The 17,288-nt window shown below is 39.5% G+C and overlaps 1 protein-coding gene across 10 annotated transcripts in view; it reads right to left on the bottom strand.

Annotated features, from left to right (window-relative positions):
* The window catches only part of UNC13B (unc-13 homolog B), a 207,791-nt gene that overhangs the window by 82,879 nt on the left and 107,624 nt on the right, over positions 1–17,288 (bottom strand). For 9 of the 10 annotated variants that reach the window (XR_014058950.1, XM_081507735.1, XM_081507746.1 and 6 more), the window contains 2 exons: positions 6,160–6,474; positions 3,854–3,944 (listed from right to left, as the gene is read on the bottom strand). Coding sequence is in view for 9 of the 10 variants with exons in the window: in XM_081507735.1 (XP_081363861.1) it covers positions 3,854–3,944; positions 6,160–6,474 (406 nt within the window). In the remaining variant the exon portion in view is untranslated. Of the gene's footprint in view, positions 1–3,853; positions 3,945–6,159; positions 6,475–8,563; positions 16,622–17,288 lie in introns of all 10 variants that reach the window. The other variant, XM_081507724.1, reaches the window with a different exon arrangement.

Below are 17,288 nucleotides of genomic sequence, written 5' to 3'. Positions count from 1 at the left end.
AAAGTTATGACCAACCTAGATAGCATGTTAAAAAGCAGAGACATTACTTTGCCAACAAAGGTCTGTCTAATCAAGGCTATGGTTTTTCCAGTGGTCATGTATGGATGTGAGAGTTGGACGATGAAGAAAGCTGAGTGCCGAAGAATTGATGCTTTTGAACTGTGGTGTTGGAGAAGACTCTTGAGAGTCCCTTGGACTGCAAGGAGATCCAACCAGTCCATCCTAAAGATCAGCTCTGGGTGTTCATTGGAAGGACTGATGTTGAAGCTGAAACTCCAATACTTTGGCCACCTCATGTGAAGAGTTGACTCATTGGAAAAGACCCTGATGCTGGGAAGGATTGAGGGCAGGAGGAGAGGTGACGACAGAGGATGAGATGGCTGGATGGCCTCACCGACTCGATGGACATGAGTTTGGGTAAACTCTGGGAGTTGGTGATGGACAGGGAGGCCTGGCGTGCTGCAATTCATGGGGTCGCAAAGAGTCGGACACGACTGAGCGACTGAACTGAACTGATCACAAGGACTGCCATCTCATGACAGTCAGTCTGAGAGCTGAGATGGCTACTAAGTGTTTAATGGGTAGGATATGCTGAACAAAGGGATGATTCACATCCAGAATGAGAAGGAGTGGGACAGCATGAGATTTCATCACACTACTCAGAATAGCATTCAGTTTAAAACTTAAGAATTATTTCTGGAACTTCCTATTTATTATTTTTGTACTGTGGCTAACTACAGGTAACCGAAACTGCAAAAGGCAAAACCAAGGATACAGGTGGGGGTCTACTCCATGCACAGAGTCTGGAAGTTTTATCCAAAAAACTGACACTTGACTGGATATAAAAGATGTGAATGAATAGTTAGAGACGTGGATAAGGAGAAAGAGTATTCTGTGTATGGAAACAGTAAGTACTTTAAACAAAAGATTTTATATATTGGAAATGTTGACTAAACAGAGTACGGAAAGAAGTAGCACCAGAAAAGAATATAGTCTATATCATTGCTTTTCAAATTGTTTCTGCAAAGGATCTGGTTTTTTTATTCCCAATATGTCATGACATGACTAGTAAGAGTTTAAGTTGGTGGAAGGCAGATACACTTTGGGATAGTTATTAAAGTTTTTCACAAATATCCCAATCTATCTATTTCAAGGTATACCATTTGCTTGAAGTTATATATAATTATATAATTTGGTTAAGCCATAGAAATGTGAGCAAAAGTGACATACTGGATCTTCTGGGCCAAAGAGTAATGTGCTATGTTCTCTTTCATTTGTTATCTTTTCGTTCCCTCTACCACCAATATCAGCAATGTTCTAGAAGCTGGCTGATCACTTACCCTGGATTGCACAGAAGATAACAAAGCAGAACTCCTCAACATACAGGATGATAAGAAGCATAAGCAAAATAAACCTTTGTTGTTTTAAGACACTGATAAATGGAGAGCAATATTTATTGAAATTATAAACACATATCCTCTCAGATATATTTGAACACAAACAAAATGATGTATATAAAAGGTAATCATTTGCAATATGGTTTGTTACAGCAAATGACCCAAAATAACCAAAGGAACATCAACAGAAGATTAATTAAATACTGTAGTTCATTCATACAATGAAATATTATGCAACAATTTAAAAAGAAAAAAGTTCTCTTAGAGCTAATATGGAAGAATCTCTAACTGAACAAACAAGATATTCCCTGTGTGTATAATAAATCTTTTTTTTTTTTTTGGTAAAGAAAAAAGGAGGGATTAGAATATAATTCATATTTACTTATACCTACATAGGGAAATTCTATAATAATAAGAAACCAACAAAAAATTATTATCTTAGGGCAGATAGGTGGAACTTTCAATTACTCAGAAAAAAAATCCTTGGTGTCATACTTAACTTCTTACTGTCTCACAACCTCAATCAATCTGTCAGCAAATCTCATCTTAAGTATAAATGGTATACTTCTGCCTCTATCTTCAGCTGTTATCAGATCCTTCTTTAAACTCTGGCTTCCCTTCCTCCTCTTGGCCACACCTAATCAGCTTTCAGTTACATGACCTGTGTTAAGAATATATTTACTACTGTTTCAATATTCATTAAGTTGCAATCATTCTTGGTTACTCTTAAATAAACCATGCTTTTCTCTAGATGATTCCAAGCTTTGGCAACTGTTTTTAGCTATTCTTGAGAGACTCTGAATTGCCTCTTAAAAAGCGTTAACAAACTGCTCCAATACGTTCTTGTTTTTCTCATTCAGAACTCTTCTTCTACATGGAGGTTATTTTATTTTCCTTTATTATAAGAATTATAAGACCCTTACTTTTGAAAAATTAGTAATAAAAAACTGATAAAAAAAGAGAAATCTCTTCCTTACAGTAGTATGCCAACTAACGAATGTAGAAAGAATAATGGAAATAGAAAGTTACCATTTGGCAACCAGCGTTTGTGTTGGTAGATTCAGACAAGAGTCATACATGGATTCTTGGCCTGTACATGGAGATTTGATGAGAACGAGATACTGGCATCATCTCAGAGTACTGAACCACAAAACATTTATGAGTTGCCAAGAAAAAATGGTGCCTAACAGTGGAGAAATCTGATTGATACAAACTTAACTAGGTGATTAAGGTTAACATTATAAGGGGTAGGACAGGTTGACAACGTGTACTTTCTGATGCAATTCACTAAAAAGAGTCCCATATACCATTTTTGTGTAATCCCTGCCAAGGAAGTATGGCCTGAGTCTGGACATGAGGAAACACCAGATGGACCCAAAGTGAAGACTACAAAGTGAAAGGCCTATAGTATCTGTCAAAAACAAGAACTGTTTCAGATTAAAGGAGATTAAGAGACAAGATTACTAAATGCAACATGTTAGCCTGAGTTGTATCCTGGACCAGAAAAGAGACATTGTTGGGATAGTTGGCAAAATTTGCATGGGGTTTTGATGACAGTGTTGTCATTGTGGATTTCTTAGTTACAGTGGAGAGCAGCCATGCCTTTTTGGAAAATACAAAAAGGAAAATATCATGTCTCTCCCTTTCGCTCAAATGGTTCAGCAAAAGATTAATCATTATGGATGCAGGGTGATAAAGCAAAAATAATATAAAATGTCAACAACTGGGGCACTTTGGCAGCAGGATACGGGAGTTCTTTACACTACTGTTTTGTCAACTTCTCTCTTAAGTTTGAGGTTATTTCAAAATAAATTACTTTTAAAGTGTTGTTTACACAAGTAAGCATGCTTTCATTTTTAACATCTGCCAGGTATTATACTACTGACAGCCACCTGTCGTCATTTAAAAACCACCTTTCTGCCTGAAGACTGACCACTGAAACACAGACAAAGATACTCCAAACTTGCAACATTGAAAATGAAAAATATTTCTATTTTTACTTTTTTACATTAGTTTAGATATTAATGTGTTGATGTTTTGGACCTTAAATTAGGGGAGTCCACAGAAATTTCTGAGTAAAATTTCCAGCCCTGTAAAAGTCAGACAGTGGCACTTGAACTGGCTGGCCAAAGGAAACAACAACTAACCCTAAGGGGCCCTGAAATATTCTCCTATCCTAAACTTGAAATAGCCTCACAGGTGACAGTAGTACCAAAAACAGCATTTAATTTTACCTTTAGGCTCTTAACCCACTAGGTCTATTTGAGTTCCATTATTTAGGGTAGAAGGAAGTCAACAGCTACCTCCCCATCTCTTAAGGCTCTAGCTTACTTGTCATGCATTCCCAAAAGCACACTATAATATGACTAATCACTGGCTGATTCTTCAGCACCATATGTCTCCCAATTTCAAAGGAAAAACTGTCCCAGCTAGAACCAGAACAACAGACTTCCTACCTCCTGCAGCTGGAGTCGAACCTTGGTAACTGCTCGGATCCAGTGCGCTCTGGCTTGGGTAAATGGCGAAGATGCAGTCTCCTCACGAAAACTTGTAACAGAGAAAAGAATGTTCCTTAAAAATAAGCCCATGCCACAAGATGACAGTGCTCAAGTCAAAACTGCTAAATACCTAAAATTAAAAGCTTTGTATTCATGCCTATACTTGTCTAGTGATTCAAGCCATTAAAACAGCATATCCTGAACATCCAACGTGAAAAAAATTCCTCTTTAAAGTGACAATTGCTTTTAGCTTTTCATCTGTTCCCTCTCTTTCTTTCCCTTTTTCTACTCACCTGATGAGGCAGCTCACTGGAACAGTTAGGGGTCAGGATACTAAAAGCAGTGACAAGGGCCCTAAGTCAGTGACTAACATGGAAACCATGCAGAGGGGTGTGGAGTAAACCTCTCCCCTACCTCTCAAAATCACCACTCTCCCTTGGGGGTTCTACAAACCATCCTTGGGGCAGAATTTTGTTCCTACAAACCCTTCCTACTCCATTAAGTATTTTGGAAGGCCTATCAATTCCTAGTCTACAACAAAGTGCTAAGAAAAAAGGCAGAGCCAACCTCCTGCTGTGATCTTGCTCCTTGAGCTGCCTCAGGAACATCCTAAGTGCAAGGAACAATACACATAACAAAGGAGCTCTGAGGCAGAAACACTAGCCTATATTAAACAAATCATCATCTAGGTTTTACCTGTGGAATAGTGGTTTATTCTTGGTGATGATGCATCTCCCCTCACTCACTGGCATCTATTGCCAAGGCAGTAAACAAGAAACCACCATACAGACACACAAAATATGTGCTAGGCACTGATGCCACTTAACTGCATCAGTTGTTTTAAAACATCTGTGGGCACTTCTAAAACCAGCCTGGATGTCATTTGCACAGCTAGGATCTGGGACGACAAAGCCATGAAAGAAGGACAGGCACTTCTGCTGCTTGACCAAGAACTCTACCCAGGCAAGAGCATCTTTAAAGTCCAAGGTCTACAAAGAGCTATCTTTTAGTGAGTCGTCAGTCCAGTTAAAATAAAAGCTGGTCCAGAACTCAGTCTCTCTGATGTCTTGTCTACTAGATGAGCCACCAGAGATGATTAAAAATCAGGAAAACAAACAGAAAATAAGTTTCTACCTTTGAGTGGTACAGTAAAGGCATCAACTGTTTTCTAACTTTTACCATGTAATCAGTGTTCACTGCTCTGATCTTGCTATGACCTTGAAATTTGAGAATTTAAGTCACACCCAGCTCTTTTCACTCTACTCCAGTGGTTTTCAACTAAGGACAGCTTTGCCCCTCAGGAGAACTCTGGCAATAATATCTGGAGACATGTCTGGTTGTCACACTGAGAGCTGCTACAGACATGTAGTGTGCAGAGGCCAGGGATGCCACTAAACATCCTACAAAGCATACAATAGCTCCCCATAACAAACGATAATCTGGCTCGGAGAGTTCCCTGATGGCCTAATGGTTAAGATTCGGTGCTTTCACTGTGGAAGCCTGAATTCGACCCCTGGTCAGGGAACCATACCACATGCTGCACAATGTAGCTAAAATATCAAAAACAAAACAAAACAAAAAAACGCAGAAACAATTATCTGGCTAAAAACGTTAATAGTGCCAAGACTAAGAAACCCTGCTTTGCCCCAACCTATCAGCAACTCACTGACCAATTTAGCTCAACAATAACAATACTCAAACTCTGTACTAAGCTTCATTATGTGACTGTTAAAAGGACAAGTTTAAAATTTTCCTTCTTCTGGGTACCAACTGCCAGACATACTGCTAGGCCCCAGGGAGACAGAAGGGTGATTTAGATCTGTCTTCTAGATTGGTTCTTTAACTGTCTCCCAGCTTAGTCAAGGAAAAAAACAAAAAAGAAAAACAATGTTCACCAAAAAAATTTAAACATTAATAGGCTAGGAAGTCTGTTTTATTCGAAGCAGCTCCTCTGAATGAAATAACCTGCAGGGCTCAGGTCAGTTCCAGACTCAGAGGTTGTCATATGTGGGGTCAACTAGTAAGCCAAGAACTACAGACTCTAGAAGGCCTGGTACACTGCAGCTACAATGTTCTTCAGAGATCCTTGAAATATTTTGGTAATTACACCAGAAAATAATGGAAGCAGTGCAGAGATAAGCCTCAGTATCCTGATCACAACCATACCCAGCTGCAGGGAAACAGAGCAATTGCATTCTGTCAGCAGTACCACAGGGCAGGTACTGAGGAAACCATATGAGCTCCTCAAGGCAGCCACGACCTACCTTTCCTGGGGGCCTCGGACAAGGTCTCTGTGTAGCACCATATCTGGGGGTGGACGGGCTGTGGCATCTTCTTTCATCTCCTTGGGTTCACACACTGCCCCCTTCTCCTCTTCACCTGTCACCTCCAAGGCTTTCTCTTGTTCTCCAAAATCCACTTGGCCATCTCTGGAGAGGCTACCGGAGCTGTGGCAGGAATGAATGGAGTCCCTCTCCCGACGGTCATCATCTTGTTCATGACATTGGTCTAGTTCACTTAACTGAGAGCTTCCTTGACTCACGTTACAGGAGGAGCCATACCTACTACTGCTGGTGGGGCTGTGAGAATGAGAGGAGGATAGATTAGTAAATAAATACAAACTAAAAATAAATAAATAAATAAATAAATACAAACTAAAGACTGGAACAAAGTAATGGATGAATCAAGGAAATAATGATTCTATCAGTGCAAGGATCACAAACAGGAGGTTCCTGGGAAGACAGGAGCAAAGTTCACATTCTAGAAGAACTAGGCTGTATTCAGCAAAATCACAACAAGGAAAAACAACACAGCATGCTGGGTTCTCCAAGAGCAGTTACCCCCAACCCTGCAACTGACTTTGAAGAATTCTTTATCTTAATGTGCTATTTTGTAAGTAGGATTAAGAATTATTCAAATAGTCTGTTTATGCCTAAAATTCTCTACTCGAATTTCTTAAAAAAAAACCTGTCCAGTGGCTATAATCAAAGTTTTCTAATTTTCATGAAGTAAAATGGATGGATGAACTCTACTGCCTTTTTTTGTTACCCATTAAATTGAGAACTCTTTTCTTCCTCTCCAATTGGAAATATAAAGGTCTGTTCCTCAGAATGCGCAAAGGAAAGTGAACATGTTCCTTCAATTGTCCCTCAACCATCTGCACAAGGTAATGGAAGCCAAATAGAGGCTAGGACAAAGAAATTCCTCAGGGGGAATGGTCTCATTGTCATGAATGTTACCGTGGTATCCCTGGCAGCATACGAAGTGTCCCAGAGCCATCTATAACTGAGTTCCTCTCAGGTCATGGCTCAGTTTTGGACAAAATGGACAAAGTCCAACTCCAAGATCTAAGTCAGGGCCACATTAATGCATTTTTGTTCCTGAAAAGAGACCAGCACAACACCCTCTCTCAACCATCTGAATTCCCATACCTGGGAAAGGAAATTTGTTCTCCTGGTATAAGAGGTATAGAGAAAGTGGCAGTGAATCGTGACTGTATAGAAAGAATAGCATTCAGAAGTTACTCCCTTGAGCCATATACTGAATTTTAAGGATTCAGTCCTATTCAAAATAGAGGGACTTGAGGATGATCTATAAGACCTATCCTAGCCCGATTTGGATAGTTCCATCTCAAGTCAGGGGCCCTTCATTTTACTTCTGCAGGGACAATAGACAAGGAATTCCCTTGCCAAAGAGTCAAACTTTAACTAAAGGGCTAATGTTTATTGTTTTCCAGTGATATTTTCCCTCTGGTTCCTCCCAATTATCTGGTGTTTCCAGGCTGATTTCTGATTTTTCATCCCATAGCAGTAGTAGAGGTACCAGGCCACTGTGCTGAGTAGTTCCTAACACACAATCTCCAAAGTATTTGACCAACCTCTTTGGACTTCTTTGGGCCAGTGCTCAAGGGAGCACTCTTAAACTGTCCTGTATGGTGCTGCTTCTTAAGGGAAATAATAGTACTCTTTGCAGGTGGACCCTGTACAATGCTCCACCATAGAGCACAATGTTCCACAGCAAATGATAGCCCTGAGCTCCTGGGAGACTCTACCAAAAGCACCTAACAGACACCAGTCTCATGGGTGATAAAACTCAGAAACTGGAAGAAGCTATGCAAATCCATATGGAATAGGATATACAGTATAGATTATTCCAAGCCATCCTTTGCATTTTGTATTTTACTTAATAATCTCATTGCCACTGAAGAAAGCATCTTAGAAGACTTGGAAAAGCAAAGCAAAGTAGATCTACCCCAGCTATTACAGATACAGGTGTTCAAGGCCCAAGGAAGCATTCAAGCCTATCATGTGGCTGTAATTATTAATAATATATGCCACTCAATGACTTGCTGCCTCTTCTTGCCCTGCCTTCTCCCTTCTACATTATTTAAGGCAGAGCAAGCCAGAGTAAGTAAATCCCAGAACTTAGCCTTTCCTTTAAGCAGGAAGCACATTGTTCCAATAAGTGAATTATATTTGGTAGAGAGAAAAGATGACAATATCCACATATTATCTCTTGTTACTTAATGTCTAATTAACATGAAGCTCAGGTGGTGGGAAAGACACAAGGAGGATAAAAAGCAGGCTATGCTTAAGCTACCACTAAGTCATTGCATCATAAATGGTCAATTCCTTAAAATCATTTATGATGCTTTAGTTGAGAACAGGCCTTTTGCTGGTCTTTGGTTCCTTGATGTCCAGCAGAGTAACTGGCTGCTGTATATTTGAAACAGAGCCAGTGTTAGCAGGCTCTGCCTCCTCTTCGTGTGTTTCTGGTTGAAGTAGCTCAGAGACAGTGTAGTGTTCTTCCTCACGACTCTCTGAAGGACAGATGGGGTCAGAGAGGTTATCTTTGGTATCCCTGTCTTCTCCAGATGCTGGGATTTCTTGCTGGTTTTCCACTTCTCCAGGCCTTGAAAGCGCCTGAGTACATAGCCTCGGCCCGGCCTCCAGCTGCTCAGAGGTCCTAGAGGGCTGAGTCAAGACCTTAGCTGGCTCAGCACTGGCCCCAGACATTTGAGAAGACTCCAAAGTTTTGTCAGTCTCACCAGATTTAAGGTCCTGATCACTGCTTATAATCAAAGCTGGAGAGGAGGATTCTGCAGGCATTTGTTCAGAGTCCCCTTTGTTCTCTTTCGGCCATGGAAATGAAAGATCCAGCTTCTTTCCAAACCTTAGTTTTGAATCGCTTGCCTCTACGCTACTACCCTTCCCCTCACTACCTCCCTCAAAGAGAGTTGACAATTTCTTAAAACTGGACATTAAACCAGTCTCTGCTGCTCTACTGCCAGTGGAGGAAGGTGAGGAGAAGAAAGAGCTCAGTGATTTCCCGTAGTCAGCAGCAGAAGATGGGAAATGGAGCTTTGGCCAACTGGTCATGTTTGGGATTTCAAAAGGAGGACCTGGCTGCTCTGCTTCCTGGGGGACTGCAGGTGAGTCTTTCGGGGCATCAAGTATCTCACAATGTTCTTTGGCACAAAGCACAGGTTCCTCCAATGGAGGGTGAGAAATGTACCCTTGGGTTTCTGCTGTGGCACTCTGGCTGACACTTGCCTCATTGAACAGTGCTGTTTCTAGTGAACTGGCTGCCTGTAGCTCTAAGAAGTCTTGGTTTGCAGAGATGGATTGAATATCTGGCTTTGGCTCAAGAGGAAGAGGTGGCTGAACTGGAGGAGGAAGCTCTTTGGCAATCCAGGTAGGATCTGGATGCAACTGTATTGGCAATGGGATATGCTCTGATTCCCATGATGTCTCTGTGTCTGTAGCCTGCAGCATCCCCATGTCTCCTTCATCACTCAGAGACAATATTCCTTGCCCAGTATCATCCCCTGAGAAAGAAGATGCACCCTCAATTGTTTCAGAATGTTGGGATTCTGGAATATTGTCTGGAATATTATTGTTTTCCATTTCAGTTGTTAGTTTAGGGTCATCTGTCAAGGTCTCCAAGTTTGACTCTGCACTAACCACAGTCATTCCACAGTCACTGACCATAGATTCTGAATTGAGTGCTCCCAAGGTAACTTCTTTACACAAACTTTCTGGAGGTACTGATCCTACAGTATCTCTGGGACTACCATTTTGAAGCAATGCAGTAGCTAGAATAGATGATTCTTGTTTGCTTGCCTCTGGTTTGGGACTTTTAAAAATTCCAAATAACTCACCTTTAAGAGGCTGAGATGATGTACCAGAAGAAAGAGAGAAAAAAGAATTTTTCTTTGAAGGTTTAGGAGAAGAGAAAAGTCCAGAGAATGTTTTGGGAGGTTCAATTAAGGACCCAGGGAAAGATTTCACTTTGGTCACAAACCCCGAAAGCATTTCTACTGAAGAGTCCAACACTGATTTGTCTTCCTCTTTATCTGCACCTTGACTCTGGAGGTGCCATGTACCTCCTGGCTCCACAGAGGAAGAAGTTGGCTCCAGGATCTTTGTTAAGACCTCATCAGAGGCCTTTTCTAATGGTAAGTTCAATGGGTCACTAGTAAATCTTTCATTTTGGTGGGAGTTAGTACAAGTGTCTAAATTGTTGAGCTTTTCAACCAAATGGCTATCATGTGAAAAAGAGCTGGCCAGTGAGTCACTCATGGATGCTTCTTGTATAAAAGCTTCTTCTTCGTGGGTAGATATCTCAAGGGTCTCTGGACCAATGAGCACTGTTTCAGTCTGTACCCGAAATCCTGGTGAATGAGGAACAATGCCTTTTTGTGATTGATTTATCTGGAAATCTGAAGATGTCCCTGGTCCATTACTGGAACCTAGTTTTCCTGGATCATTCTCCTCTACATTGAGCTCATCTGCAACGGAGATAACCTCAGCAGTGTTGCTAATGGAAACACAAGGAGCCATTTGCTGGTCATGAACTACCTCCTGGACCATGCTATCTCCATTGCCATTAGAACCTTCTTTAGTTATTGTACCACTCATGTCCACAAAAACACTTGGCTTCTTACAGGGCTGGGAAGTCACTGGAGCAGTAGTTGAAAGGCTCTGTTTTTTCCCAGGACTCTGCTGCTTTTCATCCAAAAAGGACAAGCTGAAGAAACTGAAAGAGCTTTTAGGAGAGGCATCCTTCTTGCTGCCTGAGTTAGCAGTGGGGAAAAAGGAAGGAAGTGTGAATAGCCCTTCTGCTTGAGATTTGGTTCTGGGTAGAGCAGTAGAGGCTCTGTTCTCAGATTTTTCAGATCCAGTCAAGAAAGAAAATATACTCTTTCTTGTTGGCAATTCTGGTTGGGAGGGAGATGTTGTGGCAGTTGAAAAACTGTGGTCTTTGTCAGAAAAATGATCTTGTTCATTTGAATTTCTTCTGCTCGGAATATCTAAAGATATTTTATCACTTCTTGGGACTTCTGTCACTATAGACATACCACTGGTTTCTACTGAAGAATCTTTGGAAGAGTCTTTGAAACAACCTGTTGAGAAAGATGAATTTGGTGACTTGTAGGCTAGGTGGTCTCTGGAGGGTACCTCTTCTTCAGTCAAATGATCACCCTTGATCTCCTTAATTGCTGGTTCCTTTAGCTCACTATCATCAATGGTAGTCTGCTTGTTCAGACCTCTAACTCGAACTTTCCCTCTAGAGGAAACTGGTGCAGCAGGAAAGTTCCCAACATCCTGTCTAGCTAGATGTGTGGCATCAGGACTAGACTTGACCTCTTCCTTATTAGTCACTGAAGAAACAGCCACATTTTCAGTTGTTTGTATAGGAGACACACTGCTTTTAAAGAAATCCCCTAGGGCACCAAAAAAATTTGAAACACCAGGAGATTCATTCTTTTCCTGAGATGATATCTTTCCACTTTTATTATTATTCTTTTCTAAACTTGGTGATCCTTCTTTATTTACTTGGGTTTTAAACAGGTTCAGAAATCCAGATGCCTGCTTCTCATTTGCCGTTGCACTTACTGAAGGGTCTTCTTCCCGGCCAAAGAGTTTCAGTGCGCTTTTAAATAATGTTCTCTCAGACTCTTTGGAAGATTGGTCCTGGGGAGGCTCACAGTTCTTGTGTTCATTCCTACTAAATTGTGATACATGGGAAACTGAAACAGAGTCAGCTTTAATCATCTTGTCATCTTCTATATCTGAATTATCCTGAGGAGTTGCTTGGCTTACCTGAAAAACAGGTTTTAACAAACTTTGCTTTTTCACATGCATGCTTTTATTTAAAGGGGATTCTTTCTTCATATTTTTAGTAAATTCTAGTTGCTGAACACTGGATACTATTTGTCTCTCTGAATCCTTCTTGAGAAGACTTTCTTCCTCATTTTGAGAGTTACTCTCGAGTTGCTTACTTGAGATTAATAACTGAAGACTGTCATCTGTTACCTCTGCTAAGTTTGACTGCTGATCTCTTTTCTGTGTGGCTGATGACTTTAAGGTTTCACTCTTATCATAATTCAAAGTATTTCCAATTGAAGCACCCAAAGCAGAAAATAACGAAGTCACTTCGTTCAATGATGACACCTCTTCTGTTTGCTGTGGGATGTTAGTATTATTTTCAGGAAATTTGTTAGTCTTATCTTCTGAAAAGGAAGCTTCTTCAGAAGAAGACTGGATCCAATGGAAACTAGAAAGGTTAACTGATGAATCCTTCGAGAGAGGCTGATGTTTATCTCCCTTTATAATTTCATTTTTATTTAAGACATGATTACCAATAGTTTGGGGCTGATTTCTGAGATCGAACGTACATTCAGAGTCTTCAGAACCACACAGCCTTTCTTTAAAAGCTACAAAATCTCCTTCAGACTTTTGAGGATTATAGCCTGAAAAATCTAATGGTTGATTCCTTTGGTCATAATTTGACTCAAGTACTTGTGAAAAGGTTCCTAAATTTAGATACACTGGTCCCTCACTTCTTGGCAAAACTACAGATAAATCAAGTGGGTCATCATTTGGTTCCTCTTCAACATACCACAGTAATTCATCTTCCTTGTCAAGTACTTTAAAACTATACGCAGAAACAGTACAATCATCCAACATAATACTTGACAGATCATTGGTCACATTTTGTAAGTTACAATTCAAATATTCTTCATAAGAAAAATCAGGTATAAATAAATATGCATACTGCCCAGTAGAATCAGTAAGGAAAAAATAGATATATTGGCCATCATGGAACATAAAATATCCATAATCTCCATCCTCTGATGGCCACCACATTCCATTTTCAAGACATGACAACCATTCCTGATATTCATAACCAACACTTGAAAAAATAAAATTTTCATCCATTCTTGATGAATCTAGATCAACTATGGGGCGTGTACTCTTCTCATAACCTGAAGAACAACTTAAGTCAATGGGTAATTCTTCTAGTGAATTCTCAGTCTCATTAATTGGAAAATAACAAGAATTTCCATATAATGAGTTAGCTGCCCACGTATCACCTCTTAATAAGTAATCTTCATTAAATGCTAACTGGTTGAATGATTCATATGGTAAGTCACACCAAATGACACTGTTTGGATTTGTTCTCCCCTCCAAGATATTTGCATTTTGATCTTTTTGGCAAAAATTTATTGCGGAGTTTTCTGAGTCAGGCCACAAGAAAACATCGGTTGATGGAAATGTATTTTGATTCAACACATAATAAATCGGCTGAATTTTTCTGGAATTTTTTGAGAAATCTTTTATATCAGAATCCCAGTCAGAAGAGAAAGGACTGTCCATGTCTTCAAAAGACTGATAGTGATTTGAATGACTAAGAATATTAGTATTTAGTATAGGTGAAGTTGACTTGTTAGGATTTTCATGTAGTTTTGCCTCAAGAACATGATGTGGTATCTGCCTTGTAGGCAAAGATTTCTCTGATAGGTCCTGCTGTGCAACTGGAGTGCAGTGAAGTACACTGTTTGCAGAAGAGGGGCAATTCTTTTCACTTTGCTGGTTTTTCCACGTAATAGGGCAATGATTGTCAACCCCGGCATCAGATAACGGAATGTCTTCTTTAGGTAAAGTCAAGCATGTTTTTATAAAGCCAGAAGTTTCTTGTTTTTCACGATTCTTCTGGTTTTCAGAAGTCACACATGAAGTAACAGGGATCTCATCCAAGGATAAATGTTTAGTTCCATTCAAACCTTTTAGGTCACCTAAAGACGTGGACTTTGCTTCATCTGGTTTAGAATCAGTCACACTGCTACTGGATATCAAGTTAAATATTCCAGAGAATAAGCTTGGGGTATTACTCCTGTGAGGAGAGTCATCTTTTTTCACATTTAATTCTTGTTGATTAGACAAGTTTTCTAAAGAAGAAAACCTGTTAAACAGGCTAGAAAAGAGTCCTCCTTGGGTTCTTTTCTCAGAAGCTTTGTCTACAAGTTTGTCATCACTTGTTTCATTAAGCAAGGTGGGTTTTGAAATGGTAGAACTAAATGCTAATGAAGAGTCTGGTACTGTTAAGGATGTCACTTGTTTAAGAGCCTTACTTTCTTCTAAAGAATCTGAAGGTATATGTTCTTTGGACACATCTCCAGGAATGTTTAAGGTATCTCTCTCACAGTTTTCAACTGCTGTGTGGTCACTTGAGTTTAATTCCTCTATACTCTCAAATTTCCCAAGATTACTATTTATATTTGGAGCCAAATCACACTTTATTTTAGCAAGTGCGGCATCTTCAGAAGTATTTATTTGGCCACTCTCACTAGATGTCTTTATATCACCAAATTTCCTTAGATTACTATGAATATCTGGAACTGAATTGGATTTTATTGAACTAAGTTTGGCATTTGCATGGCAGTTTCTTTGGACCTCTTCATCAGTGGTTACTGCTGAGCCATGAAAACTCTGGTCATTGGCAGTTTTATGGCTGTCAGTAAAAGAAAATTTAAACAAAGGGAACATGCTTCCTTTCTCTTTTAAATCCTGCTGCTTTTCAGAATGACTAACAACTTTGAGAAATGGAATATGTAATTTTCCACTAAAGGAAAAGGAACATCCATCTTTCTTAGGGTCCCTTTCCCATCCATCTTCTTTCAACTGGTGAATTTTCATAGAGTCTGACAAAGTCTTCTTTGAACAGGTCTCAGGGGAAGTGAGCAAAAACTGGCTAAAAGATTTTCTGAGTGGCTCCAGGAAATCATCACCAGTAGTAATTTTGTTCTCCTCTAATGGCTCTGAAGATGCCTCTTTATTTGCAGTTCTACTCCCAGCTACACAAGGATGTTCCAAAGTATCCTTGACACATATTTTTGGTTGCTCTGGTAACACAGACAGATCTGTACAGGGTTCTCTTTCCAACAGATTTGCACCATCATGTTTCTTACTTGCAGAAAGAGCTGAGTTAGAAGGTTCAAAGGCTGAGTTAGAAGACAACAAATCCTCACTTAGGGGCATTTGGTGGTGAGGAGTTTCTCCATCACTCCTATTTAAAGTGACAATGCTACTGTTATTGCCAAGTGTATCTTCCCTTTGATTTGACCCCAAATCACATGCAACAAAGTTTTCCTTTCTCATTGGCTTGCTCTGGTCATCATCGTTTTTGGTTTCATCCTTTTCCGAAAAAATCTTTAACGGATTTAGCATGCTGAAAACAGACTTTATAACCGAACTCTGATTCTGTGGAGCCAAGTCCCTTCCAATAGTTTCCGTTGGATCCTGAGAGTTTAAATTTCCAGTTGTACTGTCTTTGTGCTCATTTTCAGAAGTTTTGTCCACTTTGCAAAAGTCCTTATTGTCAACTGTTTGAGAAGATATCAGAGATGGAGATGGTATGGAAAGATCCTTCTCTGATACTGACGTGGCTCTGGGTCTAGATGGTGAATTACTCACCCCTGTTTGATTGAGAGTTTCTGTTTTCTCTGGAACTAAATGAACCAGCTTTTCCACAGAGGTTGTTAGCTGCTTTGTGCCTGAACCCACCTTTTCTGAGAGTGAACTAAATAAAGAACCAACAGCACATTTCACTCCATTCAGCTCAGGGAAAGAGACGGCCTTGTCCTTGTCGTTCTTGACAAGGTTTGAAGATGGTATTTGATCCTCAGGCATTTTCTTTTCTGCATTATTAATAATACTATTATGTTTAAGTGTTTTTTTAGTTTCTGAAAGAGAACCAAATTTATTAATCTCCTCTTCCTTCTCTGCTAAATATTCTGACACTGTTTCTACCAAACACTGAAGCTCATCCATTGTATCAACATAGTCCTCCTTGGGTTCCTCAACACAGGAAGGGGTCATCTCTTCCGTGGGGCACCCAGACAGATCTCCAAGTGTGTCTGTATCACAATTCATCCTTTGGGATGGGAATGCAGGATTTGCTCTATAATAGTCTTCTGGAAAACCTCCAATATGATGGACATTGGATAGATGACACGTTGGTGAGAGCAAACCTTCCTGCTTATCAGAAACAGGAGAACCCAGAAGTTCATCAGAAGTACTGCTGGTAGAATCTTCAAGAATATCTAATGGAGTGAAATTAGTAATATGCTGGTTTAAGTCAGATGACTTTTCATAGTTCTTAAAACAACCAGGAAGACCAAAATCATGATTTTCTAAGTTAGTGGTCCACTTGCCACTCTTAACCACAAATCCATTTTTGTAGGGATGCAAAACTGTGTAGTTTTGTTCCTTCTTTTCAATGTGGCAAAAGTCACAATTTCCAGTGTTAGGATATGTACTTTTGAAGTTAGTCTTAGTTCCTAATTTATCATCATAGTGTCTTCTTTCACTGTCTTCAAAATGACTATACAAGGGTGTCTTTTTCCTTCTCCTATCTATTGTATCATATTTCTGAGGATATCTGGAGAAAGCAGGTGTTTCAAACTTAAGGTCATAAGTAAAGGCAGCAGAGAATTCTGTCTCTTGGCTTTGAGATGGTGCCTTTTTTGAATTCTTGTACTTTGGTTGTATTTGTTGGTTGTAATATTTATCAGTTTTTAAAAGAGTTCTCACTTCTTTTACCTCTGCTTCCTTTATGTTACTGTCTTTTAGAAACTCTTGAGACATTTCCCCCTCTACCTCCTTATATATACATTCTTGCTCTTCATAGTCAACATCAGAGAAAGATGAAATAATTCTAATTTTGTCATTTTGAGCCTGAAAGCCTTGTCTGATGTAAAGAGAAAAATGGAGGAACAGTAAGGCAAGAAAAAAAAGGAGAAACAGGGAAAAGAAAAAAAAATTGTAAGATTTAGTACATATTCGATGAGAAAACTAAAATTAGTAAAATTATCTATCTGATAAAAACCATTCAGACTGAAAAGATATAAGGAAATCCACACATTCTTAATTCCATATTATAACAACATAGTCAAAAAGTTTTTTCCACATCAGAGAAAGACTACCTATAACAACTTTAAAATACTTCACTTGTTACCATTAACTACTTAGGATCCTTTTGTTTTCTAAGAAAGGAAGAAGCAAATAATAAGAATATATTCCATCAATATTTAGAATGTATTTACAAT

The sequence above is a fragment of the Giraffa tippelskirchi genome, chromosome 1 (assembly GCF_054371585.1).
Source record: "Giraffa tippelskirchi isolate mGirTip1 chromosome 1, T2T-mGirTip1v1.2.pri, whole genome shotgun sequence".
Classification (NCBI taxonomy): Eukaryota; Metazoa; Chordata; class Mammalia; order Artiodactyla; family Giraffidae; genus Giraffa; species Giraffa tippelskirchi.
Note: the sequence above shows the minus strand (reverse complement) of the source record. Positions and strands in the feature narration are given on the sequence as shown.